The 21202-nt window shown below is 41.1% G+C and overlaps 1 protein-coding gene across 3 annotated transcripts in view; it reads right to left on the bottom strand.

Annotated features, from left to right (window-relative positions):
- Window positions 1–21202, bottom strand: part of TBXAS1 (thromboxane A synthase 1) — a 252202-nt gene that overhangs the window by 216120 nt on the left and 14880 nt on the right. For all 3 annotated transcript variants that reach the window (XM_018080889.2, XM_008927978.3, XM_018080888.2), the window contains one exon: window positions 15022–15212. In XM_018080889.2, the coding sequence (XP_017936378.2) occupies window positions 15022–15119 (98 nt within the window). In that variant the 5' untranslated portion in view covers window positions 15120–15212. The remainder of the gene's footprint in view (window positions 1–15021; window positions 15213–21202) is intronic.

Below are 21202 nucleotides of genomic sequence, written 5' to 3'. Positions count from 1 at the left end.
AGAAAGAGAGAGAGGGAGAGAGAGAGATGCTCACAGAAAATGTAAACAACAGCAGCTAGTATTTGAAGTAAACGATTGTTTCCCATCTGACAGGCAAAGCCTAGATTTAAAATGAAATCACCAAAACACAGATTATGCAAGACATGGTTTCCATCTAAGAAAAAGAAGTCTGTTTCTCTGAATGCTGCAGTTTCAGAATTGAATGCATCTATCTTGGGACAAGTTGCTAACTGAGCTGGACCACATGTATTCCCATTCATTTTTGAACACTGCTAGGAATGCATTCGATTCTCGCCCAACTGGTAGCCAAATATTTGTCTGAATAGGCATTATCCATACAATGAACACATTTGATATAAAGTGTATTAGCAAATTTGAAAACCCCACTGCTCAGTTTCATAAGCAGCTCAAGGAGAGGAAGGCTAGTGTGAGACTAGCTTAAACGAAATAAAGCCTCTGAAAATAATTAATTACACCATGTACTACCAAAATCCCCTAATAAAAACATAGCAGTCACCATGGGTCAAGCAGCAGGGGCAAACTGGCCAGCAGATACTCCAGGGAAGTGATCTGGCCTCAGGAACTGTGGCCTGGTTGGCCAGTAGGCAAGTGCTGTGGGCACGCTGGGAGCTGCACAAGAGGACAGGCAGGCACGATCAGGCTTGGCAAGATTAGGTCAAGTGAAACATCGCATAAACATGATTGCACAAATCACATCACTGGCAATTTCCATCAATGTATTATCAGCCTGAGCATCCAGAGTTTCGCTGCCCTTGTGTAGAACCTCAGCTGAATAAATAGGCATGACCTGCTGAGAGCTGGTCCCGTGGCTCTAACAGTGCCTGTGCTACCTGCAGCCACTTAAATGAAATACTATTTTTGGGTGAAGATACAGCCTAGCACCTAGCTCGGATTCTGACTGGATCAGCAGTGCAGGCACTAGGTCTGTCCATAAAGGAGGAAAGAAAGTTCACCACAACCAGAGGGTTGACTTGGACAGGTTGAAGGTCATTGTCTTGTCTGCAATTGCAAGCACTGAGCTCTATACTTAGGTTGTTTAAACAAACTCCTGCTAAAGCATAGACTAAAAGTTCTCCCAACCAGTAGAGAATTGAAGTTCCTCTTGTTCAATAGTTTGAATAGCTTGTTCAAATAAAAACAGTGAAACAAGCAATGGTCTTAGCCCAACACTTAGCAGCTGGTTACACTTTCCAAGCAGAAACTGCTAGAGCCCAAGGGTCAAGACAGAGCATGGGGAAAGCTGTGATTGATTGATTGATTGATTGATTGGGTTTTCACAGATCTTTTAATATCCAGTCCCCCAAAATTCTGCAGTACTTGGGAGCTGCTGTCCAGATTCAGTGTGACAAGACTCAGTGATGTGCTGTTGTCAATAAGTACACACACTTCATGCTTACTTGCTCTGCTTAAAGTACAAATCATAAATAGTTGTATGTGACAAATTCCCCAGTATTGAACCTTCACGGCTGCCAAGCAGCATGCTGCAGAACAGAACAAGGAGGGCTATAATTTTCTTTTTGTAGTTTTGTTATTTGACCTTCAATTTTTCAGTTGTCCTTGGATCAGTCTGGAACTAAATGTAGTCCTTTCAGCATTATTTATATGTTTAACCCAAAGCTCCCCATGTGTGTCAAGAGACTATCACAACACTGTTCTAAATTGTTTTAACAGCTTATTTTAAATTGAAAAATGTCGTTTTTGAAAAACCATTGTCAATTAATTATGATTCTACAAACTCCTACCAACTCTCTTGTGTTTTGTAACAATTTGCTCAGAGCCTACAAGACAAAGCCTCCAACTTGCTCAGAGAAAGCTCTTGAAACTGTCCAGCCCTTGAAAACGCTGACTGATCTTTAAATTAACACAATGATAATGATTTTGGCCACCAGCTATTTCCAAATGCAATGCAATTTACAAATAAAAAACCCATAGATGGATCAGCTGCATCCTTGGGGATCAACAGTCACAGGGCTTGAAACATCTCTAGTTTGTAGAGATACAGTGCACTATTTGGAATTGAAACCAAAATCCACCACATTCAACAGAAAGTCATTAGTGTTTGACTACATATAGTAATTTCTCCTGAACAGAGCAATATATTTTTCAGTCAAAAGGTTTTTGCCAAGCAAGGAAAAGACAAAACAGCCGTTTTAGTGATCCTCCACGAAACCTTGAGAAACCGCATTTTCTGCCTCAGGTTCTGTGGTGCCTATGGCAGCTACAGAGCTAACCAAAACAACAGAGCTGAGTGGATGGACAGGTGGATGGACACACATACACACACACCATTTCTATCACATAAGAGCAATCTCTCCTGTGTGATCACAATTATGCTGCAAACAGCATCAATTTTCTTTTATTTACATAACCAGTGTGAGCAACTTCAGAGAAGGATTTATGGTGCAGCTTGGGTTTCTGTGTGGGTTGCTCTTTACTGTATCAATATTATGTTTAACAACATTTTTCAGTCAGAAAAAATTCCACACGAAAGTTGAAGGATAACAAAAGGTAAGAGAATTATTTCTAACTGTTCTCAGGTAAGAAAGAAGAAAAGCCACATACTGTTTTATCACTGGTCTGAACAATGCAAGCTAAATTCAGCCTATGAATCTAAAGGGCTTGCACTAGTAAACCAGTTTAGAGCAGTTATTTAAGAGTTCAGAATTTCTTGGATAATTAATGAGACAAGCTGACCATGTCAACTTTACCAAAATGTTTTTAAATCTTACAGTCAGCTCTATAACTTGACCCAAAATAGTGTCACTCAGAAAAACAACCAGCCCCTGCCTCTAGCAACTGCAACAAGATTTCTGACTGTTAACCAGCCCCTTCTAACTCAAATTTTCAAAAGAACTAAGTACCTAAAATATTTTATTTCTTTGGGAAATAAAATAAAAAGTCAGCTATATTACAACACAGCTTTCATTTCCTTAAAGCTCTGAGTTCAAACTACACAGAGGCTACAAGCCTAAATGCTCAGACACAAGCAAATCACCTTGGGAAGCACTTTCAGCAATAGAAGTTTTTTTTTAAAAAAACTTTATGATTTATGTGCACTTGGTAGTCAGGGAAATTTCTACTGAACTTTTATTGCTGCTCCCTAACTTTACCAGAGCAACTGTGCAAAGTAAATGGAACTGAGTTCTCAAGCAAGTTTGAGACCCCGTTTTAATGATTCAGCAAATGATTCAGGTTTAGGGCAAGAAGAGTCTGATCAAAACCATCTCAGCCACACCACCCAAAGCATTGATATGGTAGAAAAAAGCTCTGATAACTGAAATTTGTTAATATGGAAAAGTGAATTTCAAACCAGATCAGGTACAGCTTATCTTCTCCCAGTAGCATAGCAGAAATGGTAAAAATTAGTTGTCTTGCACTCCAGTTAAATAAATCAAAATTCTCCCATGTGCCCACCCTGGCCCAGATGAGATCTGCCTTAGAGAATGATCTGGTGCTGATGAGGGTGAACCCATAGCCCAGGTGCTGCAGTGACAGATACTGGAGTGTTGGGGACAGACTGCAGTTTTTCAAAAACACAGAACAACACATCAACAACAGAATGAAGATATACAAGGCAAAACCAAGGCAGTGTCATAAAATACACCCAGGGTCAATAGCTAACATCCCTGTTATGAAAGTCCTATTGGTTTTACCCAAGGTCATTTCCTTAGCTGCCAGAAGTCATTTGGCCAGAGATGGGACAAGGGGGTTGCTTGGGGCGCTGAGCATGATCTATCCAAGGATCACATCAGTTATGTTTGGCTGTTTATTTGGAAGCTGTTTGTTCTGAGTCACTTTCTATGTATTTATATACAAGTGTAAACGTACACATATGTGTGTACATACACGTATACTTACAAGGTGTTTACATAAAAGCTTTTGGGCGTGTTTTGGATGAGAAACCACATTATTTTCCTTCAGTTCTAAACCATGCTTTATCTAGACGACCAGAAGTAGTGTTGCCAAATTTTACTGCACTCCTGCCCCCCCAGCTAGCTCCAAGTTCCTTCACGTTTCAGAGACTGTTGACTATTTATGGCAAAAAGATAGTCCATTAGCCTAGCAATGTTCAAACTTTTATCACCTTTTCCTGCCCCTGCAAGGATAGATACTACTCCCTCAGGCCCCAGTTTAGGAACATCTGGCATAGCCACCGTCCTCCTGTACAGAAGCACATCTCAGGAGGGGGAGGTGAGCAGAGAGATGCTGCTGAGATAAGATATACCTGCAGCTGCACCTCTGCCAAGGGCTGACCTGCAACTACTCCCAAGCATGGGAGACCTTGCCGTGCACTTTATCTACCCACTCCTCATCCAGACAACCCTCTGTTCTTTCCCATGCATGATCTCCTTCCATGGCGCCTCTGGGTCTCAACCCCCACCCCCTTGCAGCTTTTGGCCATCCAGCTAAGCCTCTGAACTGTTCACTATAGCCAAACAAAAGCAGGAGAGCAAGAGGTGCCACTAACCAAGGGCTTACAACAGGTTGAAGGGGTCACTTCCTATTGCTTTCCACCAGTCTCATTCCTGCAACATGCTTGTGCCCAGCCACAAAGCTGCCATGGCACCGGAGAGAAACTCCTCCCTGACACAGGGACACAGGTGAGCACACACAGGGCAGCAAACTCTGAACAAGCTATTCTTCTGTACCCTCATCCCTGCCATGTTTATGATGCACTCAGACTCACTCAGATTATTTCTGTCCCTCATCCTCGCACAGACAACAGTCCAAAGCCATTCAGAGGGAAAATGCAGCGGCTGTAGCTGCAGAGTCCCTGCAGCATATCCTCTAGCAAGTACACAGTATTAAACAACAAAACATCTCAACTCACTGTTAGTAATCTTATTATTACAGCCTTGTAAAAGAAAAAAAAAAAAAAAGTAGGATTTTGTTGTTGTTGTTGTTTGGGTTTTTTTAATGATAAAGCTGCCACTGTCTGGAGGAAACCTGTGCTTTGCACACATAGAAAGGCACACACGTATTTCATATGGTGCATTGCAAGCTGCACAGAATAGAAAGCAGCTGGAGGAAAATGGCTATAGAGAAATGGTTCTCCTGGGCATCATCTGTTGATTTGTTTTGTTTATAGAAGGAATGAGATTTTTATCTCTGCTCAAAATATAAAATGCTTCCATGGCACTGAGCTCACTGCTTGGCTATGCTCTCACTCAGGAACGTAAATAAAAAGGGGGATAAGAAGGGAGAAAAAGGCTTTACTGCACAGAATCCCTAGCAATGTCGAAAATTAAATAGAAAAATGTCTGCCAGTGATACAGTTAAAGCTTGAAAGAGGAACTGAGTCACCAGCTATCATGGAAATAAAGGCCTCCTTACCATGCTTGTTAATAGCTTGAGCCTACTAAAGCTGAGAAGGCAGGTTAGGGATAAACTACTCAAATCCCAAGTCTCAAATCCCAGCCTGAGTCCTGACAGGATGAACACCCTTACACTGTAAATACATCAGTCCTTAAGAGATTCATGGTCTGTGAAAGTGTAAGTTCCTACGGTCCTTCCACCATCTTGTGCCCACAGTTAATATTCCAAGCTCTCTCTGCAACCTTGCTCTGGGGAGGCTCCTCACTGCTCTGTGCCTGATGCTCAAGATCTGATGGTCTCTTTCAGTTAATAACACAGCTCTTTGTCCTAGGAGAACACCAGATGGCTGATTTTCCACTAAAATTGAGAGCATTTCCATTTATATTACCCAAAAGTTGTATCTCAGGAAAGAAAATAAATTGTGAAACCACTGAATACTGAACTACTGCAAAAAATTTAAACTTTTTAAAGTTTAAAAACACAACTACTGAAGATGGTGTCCAAACTGTGAGAAATTACCTTAGGTTTAAAACATTCTAGTAGACAAACCAATTTTAAGATACTTCTGAAATAGGCAAGGCTCAAGGTTTGTTGTCCTAGCTAGGTACAGTTCTCACAAAGCTGAGGATCCTTTACCTTTGCACCACCTATTCTTAGCTCTAAAGAGGGGATGAGAAATAGCAAGCCAGATACATATCTAGAGGTGAAGGCTTCTGAATGTTACACCAAACAACCCTGTTTCCTGAGCTAAAGAGTGGACTTAAAGTCTTTCTAGAACCACTGAGAGGAATTTGCTCTTCCTAAAGCTGTTGGCCAGAGCTCTGACCTGAATGGCTACCGAGGAAATGCTCAGTCAGCTCAGAGTCCCATACTGGGTAGAATTCATCATAACTTTCAGAGACACTAATCAATCCAGTACAATAGTGTTACACTATTGTGTAACAGCTTCTCAGTTTTGCTACCATGAAGCTTACAGTGAGAACTCTCTTGGAGAGACTGCTGCATCTCGACCCATGACAAGTATTTCAGAAAATCTTAAAACAGAGGGGTTTGCTAAAGTCTTTGGAGAACAAACAGATCATATTGATTTTATAAGTAATGGAAGAAGGCCCTCGCAGTCTTGACCACCATCAGTCTCTGTCTCTCATGCTAGCATGCAACCCACTGAAGATCCTTCAGCTGCTCCTTCCTCACCCAGGGTGCTTTATTTCATCTCTTTCCCACATTTCAAACCACGTGCCTTGACGACCTCTTCAATTGTTATAGCTCTACTGATAGGGTGTTTACATAAAAGCTCTTTGGAGCTTTTTGGATGAGAAACCACAAACATGCATGTGCAGATTACATCAGATTTATTGCTACTGAGTAAGTTAAAACAATACTTAGGGTTACAGGTTCAGAACTCTGCCAATAGTTCTCATCCAAGAGCATTCATTCAGCAGGAGTTTGTGATTATACAGTTACCAATTTCTCATGTCCTCTAAGTCCACTGCCTTTTCATGCTTCCCATACCCCTCAACTCCTAATGAGTATCACAAGGCTTTTACTAGCTGACAAGAACTATTTCCAAGGAAGTAGACTTTATTTTGTCAACAAAAGCACCCAGACGCTGCCCCATTCCCTAATCCCAACATACATCTCAGTTCAGCTCCTTTCTTCCAGCCTCAATCTGTAACGACCCACTAGGAATTCATATGGAGTCTTATCCTTCTGTGCCCATTCTCCCCAGTCCTTTTCCAGTCATTGTTGGGCATTCAGCTTTTTTTCCTACCCAAGCAAAAAGTAATATAACAGGTTTTGCCCCTTCCCTTGTTTGTTGCTTCCTTACTCCCCTAACAACCTCACAGGTTCTGCAGAACCATGAAAGCAGCAACTGGCCAGGAGAGAAAGTACCAAAGGAATGGATATGGAGAATCTCCCACATTTTAGATGACCCCTACCTTAAAACCCTTGTACTCTCTATTGACCTGCACATCACTCCAGTCATAGAAAACACATGTCAAATTAATATGTAAGGCTTAAAAGAAATTGTCACCAGTGTAAGCAATGGCACATAAAAGTGAGAGAAGGAAGACACAGACATTGGACGTCATTTTCTTAAGCTCTTCCACTATTCCTGTGAAAGTGAAAAAAATGCATATCCAAACCCAAACCAGAAAATAGTTTGAGCTCTTTCTGCTGTGTGCTCAGTTAGCACACACTGAGCTCATGGAAGAGTAAACTTTGTCTTCAGTGAGGGAAAAAAAGTCAAAAACAAAACTAGGGAGATAAGAGATGGAAAAATCCATCTAAAGATTTTGGGTATGTCAAGGGGAACTGATAAAAGGCAATCTCTCAATAATTTGTCAATATTTTATTTTAAAATATTTTTCAGACAACTCCATTAAGTACTGTGTAAAACTTTCCTACAGAAGAGCAAGGCATGGCTCTTAATCAAAGGCATTAATTACCTGTGAGCCAGCAATGAGGACAAAATATAGCAAATGTTGGTATGGATGAAGTCTGATGCAAGGACAAAAAGGAGTGAAGAAGAATATAGGTAACTTTCTTTAAATGATGTGTTAAAGTGTTAACGAAGACAAGAGAAAGGAGAACAAAGGCCTATGTTTCAGCACTGAGGAGCTCTAACCTGTCAAAACTGCCCAAGTTTTAACTTTTCATTTAAGAGGGAGAACAGGCAGGCTGGCAGGACACTTGGTCTGCTACCTAAAATATGTGACAAGTCCACATACTTTGGAGCACCCCAGTGCAGAGCAGTCACAGGACCTGCCAGTATGCTCCCCTGGGGTTCAGGGAAGAAGAGTTCATGGCATTGTTTGGAGACTTTGCAGCAGACATGCAATTAAATGCACAGACACGGCAAGAGACAGCCCCAGTGCAATGTGATGGAGTGCCCCACTGCTTGTACAGGCAGAGCACCCTCTCTAAGGAGGAAACATTGCCTTGTTTCACCAACTAATTTCAAATCCATTTAAAGCACTACCAGCAGTGTATAAAGTTCCTAATACAGTCAGTAGATGGAGGCAGGAACTCCTCAAAGTTAATTTGGAGCCCCCAAAATCAGTTTGAGAGGTGCCCAAATATCCCAAGTTAAACAAAGCAACCTGCCCCAAGGTAAACAGCAGATCAGAAGTTAAAACCAAAGTGCTGGTCCAGAAGAGCTAAGTGAAGCTCCAGAGAACAGCTGCAGGCAGAAGTTGCCTGATGGAGAATTCAGAGTAATTCACCCCCTTAACAATCTCTGCTGCCTCTGCAACCCAGTCCAGACCGGACCCAGTCCACTGCAAGCCCTGCAGGAAGGGAAAGCAGAAATGGGATGGCTCAAGGGCTGTGTACAGCTCTGGTTTGCTCTTGCATCATTTGTGTGCATTTGTAGCATGCTCCATTGGACACTACATCTGGAGACCATAAGAGAAGGAAGGAAAGGAAAACTAAAGGAAACTATCCTATCCCTGCACATCTACCTTAACATATTAATGCTCTAATCTCCATGCACTAAAAACTCTGCTTTAATATGGGATTTAACGGGGCATGAAAAGGTTTAGGGAAAAACAAAGGCCACAACGAATTAATAGGCTGGCTATTGACTTCTTTACGCAGAGTTTTTAGGGTAAAATGCACCTTCATAAAAGCCAAAAACTCAGCAAGCCCTTGAGGGCCTCCAAATAAACACTGCTTGACATGTAATAGCTAAATTTAAAACAAAACAACTCGAACATAAGAGGGTTCTGAGTTCTGAGGTGCAGTGCAAGCAAACAAAACCAAACCTGCACATTGTTAGAGGCCCAGCTACATTTATCAGAATAACCAAGGTGTTCTAACAGCCTCTGAGGACATCCCAGAGAATCTAGTTCTGAAGCTGCAATAGTAACAGAAAACTGTTCTACCTCTTCCCCAAAAAAATAAGATAACTTTGTTTACCTGAAAGCAGCATAATCAGGGCACTGAGTGAACTTCTTTCTGGATGATCAAATCTACTTTTTTCCCAGAGAAAGAAAGTATTTAGTCATTTGTGGTGTGGCACTTTTCCAAATTATAATTCAGTAGCTTACTCTGCTCCTTCTCAGGCTCACCTAGAGATGCGTGATTTAGCTCAAAGACAAGGCCTTACATTGCACAGCTGTGGGATCGAATTATGTTTGACACATTAGTGGGAATTCCGGATTTGCTCGATGTGAAACTGCATGACAAAGACAATTCACAATCTTTTAGGCTTCTTTTCTGTCATCAACAGCAGTTTGCTGATGTTTCCTGTTGAGTCAGATCCTCCCAGCTTTCATAATGGGACATTCAACTGAAGGGGAGGGAAGCAGAATGATTTCCACTGACATAACGGCCATTTTAGGGAAAAAGAAAAACACCAGCTGGGGTTAACAGAATATAAAACCCCTCAAACCTCCCTGCCTTCTGACCCTGTAAACCTGATGCTGTGTTCACTGTAAACTGAGAAGCTAGAAGGCTGTAATAGGGGCAGATTCATTAGGGACCGTAACCTTAGATCCCAGCTCAGAGGTCGGCCACGGCCGCAGGAGGGATGTGGAAGATGGAGAAACGTTCAGCAGCCAGAGCCCAGCAGCAGTACAGGAGCACTGGCCCCTGAGCACTCATTGTCTACAGAGTTGTGCTTTCTGCCAGCAAGGGAAACAAGTTTGCTTTAACATCTGAGAATTAGAATGCCTCTCTGAACCTCTCAGCTCAAAGAGCCTGACGCGAGAGTGGAGCTGTACATCTTTCTGAGTGTATATTGATGCTCTGTATCAGGCCTGTTTCCAGCCATAGTGGTCCTTGCAACACTGTGCCTTTGATGGCAGCAGCGACAGGTGGAAAGGTTAGAGCCTGCCCACCCACAGTCAGTGGTGGATCCAGAAAGGATCCAGACTTCTTACTGCTTGTCCCTGGGTCTGTCCAGAAGCATTATCTGGATGTGCTAGGGAGAATAACCTGCTCACCTTATGCCTGCGCTCAGACTATAAGCTCAAAGCTCTAGCTATCAAACATCTTCAGTAAATAGTGATTTTTCAAGCAGAAAAATTGGTCAAAGATCTCGTATTAGTATCCGATTTGGAAAAAAACCCAAACACCTGAGATCTATTTGACCTCAGTTTTACCTAACTCAAGCCCAAAGAGCAAAGTTCTGCAAAACCAGAATGAAGTTTTTGCTGGAGAAAGATCACCTCTAAACTTTCCCTTTCCAAAACAACAGAATGCCAAGTAATGCCAAACAAGCAATCATACTGAAGTCATCTGTACTGAAATACTACCTGTCCTGAGCTCAACTTCTGATGTGGTCTAGTACAGGTATGGTACCAACTGATGAACTCTAACATGTCTCCCATATGTAAGTATCTCCCAAATCTCTCTGTATGCAAACTTCTAAACTTAAGATCAGAGGAAGAAAAATACTTAGTTTTCATTCTTTCTGATCAGAGACTGCAGATGCTTTGGGTCAGGATCGACTTGCTGTGCAATGGGTGGACAGTATCTTGATCCAGTGGAACCCAGATCTCTTAGGCTCTCTATAGATGTTTGTAATACAAGTGATTATTAATATTACTGTAAAAATGTAGAATGTAAAAATGTGCAAATGACATCTTTCTGAATTACTTAGCTTTTCAGAAACAGCCAAGAACACCATTAGTATATGTTTTGCTATGTTTGAAAGCATGCAATTAGACATGTATCTTACAAACATAAACAAACACTCCCATCCAACCTCCATGTTTCTAAAAAAACCCAGGTTTGTTTAGACAAGGGGTTGATAATCCAGTTTGAACACAGGTATCTGAATGCTGTGACAGCTTCTTCATAATGCTCAGCTTATGGTACATTAAACTTTAAAGCAAGATAAACTCCTGCTTTCATTTTATCAAACATCTACCCAGACAGCAAAAAGAAAGACACAAAGCAATGTTTGCAGCTACAGCCAAGCATGGGATATCCAACTCAGCATATGTTTGAAATGAAAATGAACAATATGTTGCATAGATATACTACTGTATTTTTCAATAGAGAATATTACTGGGATTTGTAAATGTTAACCTCATCCCTCCCTTAAGTGTTTGGTTTTATTTCATGCCTGAAAAAAACCCTGAGATTCACAGAGATTAGGCAAATAGAGACAGCAGTGCTTGCAACTGCTCGAGAAAGTGCACTTAAAAGAAACTGTTCTGATTATCAGTTTGGGTAGAAAGAAATCAGAGGGGCTGGGAGGGACATGGACAAGAGATTTTTTTTAAGAGTGCTAAGTGTTGTGCCACTGGTATGACTGAACTTCAGGTATTTAGCCACATTATGCCTTTTTGTGGTCAATAAAGCAGTAATTTAGTTGCCTATCACAATAGCAATGATGTAGCAACAGCCATCAAGAATCCGTGATATGAAGTCTGCAAGAAGAGACTTTCACCTACTGAGAACAAGTAGAATGGGGAGGGTAGCAGACGACTAAGTCCTTCAGGAATGGGGGACAGCAAACAGGTTTGAGCAGCCTCTTGAATTAACCAACCAAATTAATTAACAAAAAACCAACCTTGGGTTTGTTCTTCCCGTTTCATATCTCAAGAGACTATGTACCTAAAAGCTATTCAGTTATTTCTACTCTCAACATTAGATCAACTACCTTAAAAAGCCTTTCCTTATAGCTGACTTAAGGTCATGTGGAAGACACACACAGAGATTATACTTGCTTCCACTGACTTAAATTGACACACTGCACTACAAGCATCACCCTCATATTACACTGATGACAACACATGAGGAATCAGAGATGTGCTATTAAAGGATTTTTTATAAAGAGTTATTGATGATCTTCATTGTACCATAAATAACAGCCAAAAAAATTATCAAATCATTAAGGTTCTTCCTAAGAACTCTATCTTCCCCAGAAGTTTATTTTTATGCCACTATTGCCCTCTCCTCCCTTTCCCAATCAACCCATTCTTCATATGACCTCACCATACCCAAAAATGTGAAGAGATTGGTCTTATCACAGCTTAGCAAGATACCACCTGCCAGCTAAACTGTGACAAATCACAGCTGGCCCTACAATACACACACACTAACAGTGACTGAGGCCGAGCTGATGGACAGCAGCTCAAGGCTGTCATTTAAACCACTGAGTACCCCCACCCACAAAAATCATGCAAAGGAAATAGCTCAGTAGTGTGACAGCTGCCATCACCATGTTCCTATTCCAGTGTGCATTAGATCTTTTGACTCTCTCCTCTACCTGCAACTGCCTTCTTTTGAGCCTTACTAAGCCTTTTACAGCCGACAAGCTGGACAAACTGCCTGTTCTTTGTACTCACACGAGAGTTGACACAACATGACCCCGATCAATTATAAGCTAGTACCATAACAAAATTTACAACAGCAAGTATTCGTTCCTCCCTTCCCCCATGACTGCTCCTCTGAAAAGGTACAATCCTGTCAGAAAAAGCTAGAAAAAGAATAATTCAGGAGTTATTAAATAATGTGAATAAGGTTTAGAATGAAAACATAAACATCAAAAGAACTTTAAGAGTTATTACTTTATTATCACTCCTGCCATACACAACACTCATGTTTTCTGACTCCTAGAAGAGTCAGATAATCAGGTATGCAACATGACTGTAATAAAAACATTCTCTAGCATTAAGAACCTGCATTTCTATTGGCAACCGTTTTACTGTTTAAATGATTCCTTGAACCCAAGGTTTCAGCCATGAATAAAGCAATCTGTGAGCATGCATTGAGCTTTACTCATTTGTTCAAACAGGCATGCAGTAAAAAAACTAAACAAAATAGACTCAAAATGAATAAGTTGACAAGTCTGAACAACAATCGCCACACTAGCAGATGTGCTTCAAGACATTAGCTTACAGGTTCAGTCACTGCATTTTACTGAGATAAATGAGTCTGAATAACTCAGCCACCAGGCAAACCTACCAATAGCCCACAGATGTTTCCCAGCATATTTCCTTGCAGGTTTAAGCTTCTCATTGGAATAGTGACCTGTAGACACCTGTATTTAATAAGCTGCTTAAAAATCAACCTGAATCTGTAGATCAACAAGACTGGGCAGTAATAACCATTGGCAGGGAAGAGTATAAAACACTTTCCCCATATAAAACTTCAGCTTCCTTTTCTTGATGCTTTCACAGAACTCACCTTCAACCAGCAAAGGAGGCACACTAAATGGAATGTCTCTACTGTCAGACAATTTCCCATCTCACTGCTAAATTGAACTTTTTGAAACTTAAATGATAGGCACTCTGTTCAGCAGTGACTGACCATAGCCATGAGCCTGCCTTAACTCTGCAATTAGAGCTAGTTTTGTTAATGGCAAGACTGAATGTGCACTAAAACACCATGTTATAACTTCAAGGGAAGGAACTGCCTTCCCTAAATGGAACCGGAAAATGAGGCCCTGGACAAGCACACACCAGAATGTACCCAACGTTTACAAGGAGCACTTCTGTGTCTTCACAGATCTCTGCACATCTGGACATGTACTACGTGGAAGTATCAGGCTCTTTCAGATAACTCACAGGTGGTCAGATCTCACCACCTGATCTGCTGCTTTTCTGAACTGTGGATGTGCCTCTGTCCTCCTCATCCCCTTAAGCTCACAGAGATGCACAGGTTGGCAGCTAAACAGCATGGTCTTACTTAAAGATCTAGAGCTGTCATTCTTTTCCCAGTAAAATTCAAAGGAAGTAGGACTTGGACATTTGTGATGATTTGGGGAGATCTTGTTAAGAAATCAGGGCCACCCACCTACTTGATATGGCAATGCACATCAGATATGAGTTTGACTCTTTTTAGTCTTTCCAGACCCTCCCTGGATACAGAAGGAAATTGATGCTCAACAGGGTGAAAGAATGACAAAATACATGCAGAAGTGATCTGTCATTTATATTGCTACAACGATTGTGCTAAACTCATGGTGCCATCACTATTCTCTTCTAGGTTAGCTTTGGGGGTTTGTCACTTGTTCTTTTTCTACAACCATACCTACACCTTTTTCTTGAACACTCATACAATTGAGGAAAAAAAAACATTCTTTGACTGGAAAGCAGGATTTGAGGAGGTATACAAGTAAAAACAGTCAGAAAAGTACTCCCAGCTCTGTTAATTTAATTTCTGAAATAAATTGTTGGGACAGGGTAGGTTTTCTCATTTCAGCACAGCTCACTGCAATGCCTACTGTGCTAACCATCAGGGCTGCTGTTATTCTGATTTGTATCCACTAGTCAGCGTGGAAAGAACAAGAGAGGAAATTTAAGCAGCAGTTAAAGTGTCTGTACACTTCAGCCAAGAAACAGGGCAAGGGACAAGTGTGCTGCATAGTAGAGAGAAGTCCAATGAAAACTTGGGGGTTTTTTAACCAATGTTCCTGCTGCCCATAGAAATTAAAAAGAAACCAACAGATAAGTTGGGTTTTTTTCATTTTGAAGACAATTTTTGTTAGCAGTTTGTTGGTAAAGCACTTACAAGACAATATTGCAAGGGGAGAATTCTCTAAAAGCATCATGAGTTTTGTGAGTATTTAGTACAATCTCTGCATCCAAACCAACTCCCCCTCCATTTCCCTCCCAGGCAATTATCTCCCAGTTTCCCCACATGAATAAAAGACTTTGTAGATGTTGGTGGAGCTTCAGCAGGCTTTGTGTCTGATATGCAGCCCATACCACTGTTATCACTTACCAATACAGCAGGACCAGGAAGACCACCAGCAAAGCCAAGGTGACTCTTGTACTATTCATTTCTACAGAGGCAAATGCCGGGAGATCTACAGGTTCCATTTTCCTCCACTACAGCTCCAGCCTTGAGTGCTGAGTGCAGGGGAAAGCCTCGGCAAGAGCTGATAAAGCCTTCCACTGCTATATGAATGACATCTGCAACAAAACAGGAACCGAGAGAGCAAAAACATGTCAAGTACAAACTGCAAACCTTTCCTCTTCTCATCGACTGCACACTCTGACACAGAACTTGAAGGTTCCCTGAATGGTAGAATGTAGCAATTTCCCCCCTCCCACTGTTGTTGACCATCACACCAGTAAATATTTACATATCCACCGCTTGAGACATCGGTGCTGCTGAATAGGTTTTTAGACATCAAGTACGGGAAACTGGGGAATGCGTAGGGAAAAAAGAGGGGAAGAGAGCCTGACCATGTTACAGATCATGGAAGAAAAATATTAAGACACTTTCAGGGGTGCCCTGACATACAAATAGTGTCATTCTCCAAAATAGCAAAAATAGAGCATTTTTGCAACATAAAAGCTCATTAGCACTTAATTTACAAGCTGGTTATATCTTCAAAGAAAGGAACAAGGTAAATTATCACAAATAAAAAGAGGAATTAGAGGAAAACTCCATAAGAGAAGACCACCAACCTGTTACACACCAAAGTAACCAAATTCCATAATCAAAAAAATCTTCAGGATAACAACAGCAGCAGCTTTCAAGTAAATGCCCTTGCCCATGACAAAAACCTCCCTGAACTGTCCAGTATTGTTTGTTACTTATGAAACTATAAATACTCATATATGTACTGCAGACTTCCCACTCATTATAAACAACCTATCGGAAAGTTAAGGAAATCAATGCTATGCAAAAACTAAGTTTGTGAATTATATGGTAACCTTGAGAAACAGAAATTCTGTAAGATCTGATTCTTATAACACACCAGATGAAGAGTGGTTTCTTCTATTACAACCCCAAGACAATAGCTTAGATTTAATGTGCAAGGCTTCTCCAATATCACTGTATTACATTTCCTCCATTTATCAGAGAAGTTAATAATATAGGTATCAAAAAAGTAAAGTCTCTAACACAATGGAGTTTAATTTTAAGAAGATTTGGCTCTACTCTAACTGAATCATTGCTATTTTGGTTCTCCTGTGTTTCACAGCTGCATTAATTCCCTTCTAGCCTCAGATCCTTGCAGAATAAGTAAAAGGTGTTAACCAGCTCATCAGCTCCACAGAATAGCAACGTAGTTCACAGAAAACCTTGCTTGTATTAACAACTTTATTGCTATCCTGGGTCAATAACAGCTCTGCTGGTTTGCTGCTGCTGGCAAGTTATCTGAGAACAACTACAACAAGAATCAAGACCAGTGACACAAGAAATTAATCAGCGGGCAGAAGCCAACCCCAACCAGCAACTGATTTCGTGGGACTTCTTTAAAAAAAAATTAAAAAATAAAATATCCATATGCATTAAAGTCTCTTCAAAAAACTAAACTAATCCCCATAAGTGTAGAAGGTAAGAAATAATATTCTGATTTCACTGTACTTTTATTTACTTGGTTTTTGAGTTAAAAGACATATTTTTCTGTATATAGAGTTCAGACGCTCTCCTATTAAAGTCAACTGCATAACTCCTATCAGCACACACAGGTCAAGTACACACCTCACTTGTTTTTTAAGAAGCATTGGAGTCTTTTGCCAGTCACATCGGGAAATAGGTGGGATGAATAGTTCTTAAATGCATGGATTATGAAAGAAAATAGGCTCTCACATCAGCATACAATTTGTAAGATGACACATAATCAAGCTTTTCTTTTCATCCTTTTCTGGTTTTGATGTTGGTGTTTGTTTTATTTTTCAAGCCTCATCACCTGTTACTTACTGAAGGATTTTAACTCAGCACCTCCAGCCATTAGGAAGGGTGGCACAACAGCATTGACTCCAAAACCTACCCAGAGCAGTCCTCATCACAGACCCACGCACTCATCATCTCAGAGTTAAGGATCTCAGCTTTGCAGGGTGAGGGAAAAGGAATCAGGGATGCAGACAGCAATGCACACAGGCTATTTATCAATCCCGAGTCTCTCTTTAGAGGTCCTTTACATGAGAAATGTCATCCTAATTAACCAGTTAATAGCACAGATATTTTTCACCAACCTCCCTTCCTTTTGTTGAGCCACACTGGTCAATATTATTCTCCCTAGAGAACTAGGGAGACAAAGTTCTCACCAACCACATGCTGGAGGAAGCCAGAGGCAAGCAGAAGTGGAAGAGAGCCTTTTCCTCTAAGACTGCTATGAGTCAGCAGCACTGTCTGCATTTGCCTCCACCAGGCTTCACTCCAGATTGCATCTACCAAGCTTTGCAGCTCCTTGACACGGTGCCATCCGAGCTCTTCTCTCCTGCAGCAAGTAAATTCCATAGATCACTGCCTTGCTCATCACAAACAAAATGTTATCTACAAGAAGACATCCATCACATCCCTCCTTCCCCGGCACTGCCTTGGAGCTCCCCAGCAAATGGCAGATGTACAAGACAGAAGCAATTCAATTCTGAGCAGGCAGAGCTTCAGCCTGCACAGATGTTGGCAGCGGTAAGTATTAAACGGGGAAGTACGTAACAGCATTCAGAGTCTGAGGAACTGAATTGTTCCTCAACTGCAAAAGAAAAAAAAAAGCCTGGCACCCAGACAATCCAGGTTTTACAGGAAGCGTTCATGTCTTAAAGCCCTGTCTGACTGCAATAATATTTTCTGTAAATGCTCTTCCAAAAACAATGCATTTTAACTTCCAAATGAATACAACTGTGGCTATGAACCTCAGCAATGCTTGACATACGCTGGTATCACTCTGACACGAAATACAGAGCTTATTAAAAAGCAGGATCATAGACCTTCTCAGTAAACCTAAATCACATTAAGGACTATGACTTGTCTTCAAAGCATATAAAATGGAAAGTGTAGTCTTATCTATTTTAGAAGCTAATGACTACACCAGCTAGACTAACCATGTACTCCTGCTAATGACCAATTTCAACTCCTCTCATGCTATTCTACCTTGTATGTTTTAGATCTATAATAATCTAATTAAGGCTGAGCCACACCAACTTTATCATAGGTGAAGGAAGCCCAGGGTCTATAGAAATTTGTAGCACAGATCAACTACATTCTGGTATAGACAGCTTAGCAACAAAGTAGTGCAGACCAAAATACCATAAAACGGCTTAAAAAAAATTAATCAGAGACTAGTTTATGTATAAGCTTTAACAAAGCCCACGTACAAAAATGTGTAAGTATGTATGATAATAATTTATCTTAAAGACAAAAACCTTTCCAAAGCCAAAATGAATTCTTAATATCTTGAAAGTATACCAATTAAAAAGATCAAAGACACATTTCACATGGATTTTTTTAAAATTTAAAACAACCCTAATATCCAAAGTACGGGAAATATTAATCTATTGGAATAGAGGGATTTATAATGGCCATCTGTGACTTAATTATTACTATCCCTGTTCAAGGATTGATTAGGCAGATTAATCAGATGATTTTGTACTCCTGCATTACAAACTATGATAAACTACCCAACAGACAGACCACCAAGGCACCAGAGTCTACTAATAAAGATCTTGCTCTACATTCAAAACAGATGGGAGCACCAAAAGGACACCATGAGCACATGGAAGATTCTTGAACCACCTTGAATAAAAACACTCCAGTAAACTGGATCTCAGGAGGCAAACACAATAACTGTAAAACCATGCTGAGGAGGCCACTTTCATGACACTTCCAACTGAGAAACTGGAAGACACACTTCTACACTTAAATTGTTTTGCCAAGTCAGAACCTCATTATATTAACCTAAATGCTTCTCAGGAAACAGGCACCCAGCTTAAAATTCTAGGAAAGCTAAAATATTATGCAAACTTGTACTTCACTAACAAATTTAATCTTAGCTGACTAAAAGTTTTGGTACTTCAAACTCAGTCAATATCTTAGGGGCTAAAAACCTCGTTATGCTAACTAAATGTAGTGCCACTGTACTAAGTCCCCTCTAAAAGCAACAAGCTGTGAGATATCCTAGTTATTTCAAAGAACTCCACTTAGAAATAGCACAGGTTTTGTGGTCAAAAGGAATGACAGTTTCTTCCTCTTGCTGTGAGAGTTCAGAATGAGTTTCTAAAATAAAGTTACCTTCGCTAATAGTAACATTAAGATCTTGCATCCCCTGTGAAATTCCAGAGAAAGCAGAAATTACTGTAACATCTGCTGCCCGTCGCCAGGCATTTCTAAGCAAATTGACTTTATTAAATAATCAGTAACTTGTTTATATTTCTACAGCTTGCTTTAGAAACATTGATTGATTCAAGCAATCCTATAATTTCATTGTCCTATAAACTTGACTGGAGATAAGTAAGGATTTATGTTGATGGATCAATAGCTCCACATTGACAGCAAAAGCCAAAGAACCCTGCCTAGGCTAGTCTTGTAGTTGCAGTGAGACATATAAATCACAGAATATGCTGAGTTGGAAGGGACCCACAGGGATCATCAAGTCCAACTCTCAGCCCTGCACAGGACCATCCCCAAGAGCCACACCATATGCCTGAGAGTATCATCCAAATGCTTCTTGGAACTCCATCAGGTCTGATGCCATGACCACTTCCCTCGGAAGCCTGTTCCAGTGCCCAACTACCCTCTGGGTGAAGAACCTTTTTCTAATATCCAACCTAAACCTCCCCGACACAGCTTCAGGCCATTCCCTCAGGTCCTGTCACTGGTCACCACTGTCCCTCCTCTTCCCCCCACAAGGAAGTTGTAACTGCAATGAGGTCTCCCCTCGTCTCCTCTTCTCCAGGCTGAACAGACCAAGTGACCTCAACTGCTCTTCATATGGCTTCCCCTCAAGGCCCTTCACCATTTTTGTTGCTCTCCTTTGGATGCTCTCTAGTAGTTTAATATCTTTCTTATATTGTGGTGACCAAAACTGCACATAATAATTCAAGGTGAGTTTGCTTTTGTAACAATACCATGGTAAAGAGCTGGTAATTTAGAATTTCTTTTGTGAAGTTCAGTTTTTAAACACCATGAGAAATACCTTACCTTCTTTATTTGATTGAGAAGCTACTCTAGATAACAAATTCCAGGCTTGAATTCTCCAAACTGCATATCAGTGCTGGATCACAGGTCAAAAGAACTGTGAAAAACTTAACAGAAGTACCTTGTTCTATAACTTAATTAAATAAACTGTGCATATTGACTTCTCTGTCATCCATTAGCTGGTGAGACTGACACCAAAACGTATAAAGCCCAGTCCTTTCCTGCTGGTTTTCCCAATTAATAGAAATATTTTGAGAGCTCAATGTGCTATCTCTAGCTATTACATTCCCCACCTTACCTCTCCAGCTTACAGTTCAATAATTTTACTGTGAAATCTTTTCAATATGATACAAAGAGAAAAAGATCGAGAAAGATTAGAGGATGACTACATGCAGCCTCCTTAAAATCAGGGCAGGCACCTCAGAGGCAATTAGCCATAGCAACCAGCGCCACGTGGAGCACTGCAATGGCTCCTGAACTGCCAGCTGGAGAAACTCGGGACATCGCATCCTTCTAGGTGCCCTGACAGGAGAAGGGGAGTTGAAGAACAAATAGAAAGGACAACAGGGAGAAGAGCAGCAAAGAACAGGTAGATCTGACCATCCAGTCGCAGCTGTCCACCCTGCATTGTGCCTGTGAAAAGGACAAGCCAAAAGCTGGATGAACAGGCTGCTCAGTGACTCTTTCAAAAGCAGCTGATTGCTGATGCAGACTATCAACAGCCTGGGCTGTCAGGGCCAGAAGGGGGGTGGAATGAGATCTGAGGGCAACCCCTACACAGACCATCCCTCACCAAAGGGGTGAAGACTCACCAGGCTGAACATTGGAGGCAGGTAACAAGGTCCATTGGCACAGCAAAGAGTGAACCAGGACCAGGGCCCACACAGGGATTCAAGTCAGCCACTGAGCACGCAGACCCAAACTTCGGTGAGGTCCTGGGCCCATGGGAACAACATGCCAGTGGGGAGTCTCAGGTGAGATCAGTCAAGACAATTAACATTAACTGGTACCCTCAGTGCCCTGACAAGCTCAG

Source organism: Manacus vitellinus, unplaced genomic scaffold (genome assembly GCF_001715985.3).
Source record: "Manacus vitellinus isolate BGI_N305 unplaced genomic scaffold, ASM171598v3 scaffold_5_pilon, whole genome shotgun sequence".
NCBI lineage: Eukaryota > Metazoa > Chordata > Aves > Passeriformes > Pipridae > Manacus > Manacus vitellinus.
The sequence above is the reverse complement of the archived record's forward strand: the minus strand, read 5'-3'. Positions and strand labels throughout refer to the sequence as shown.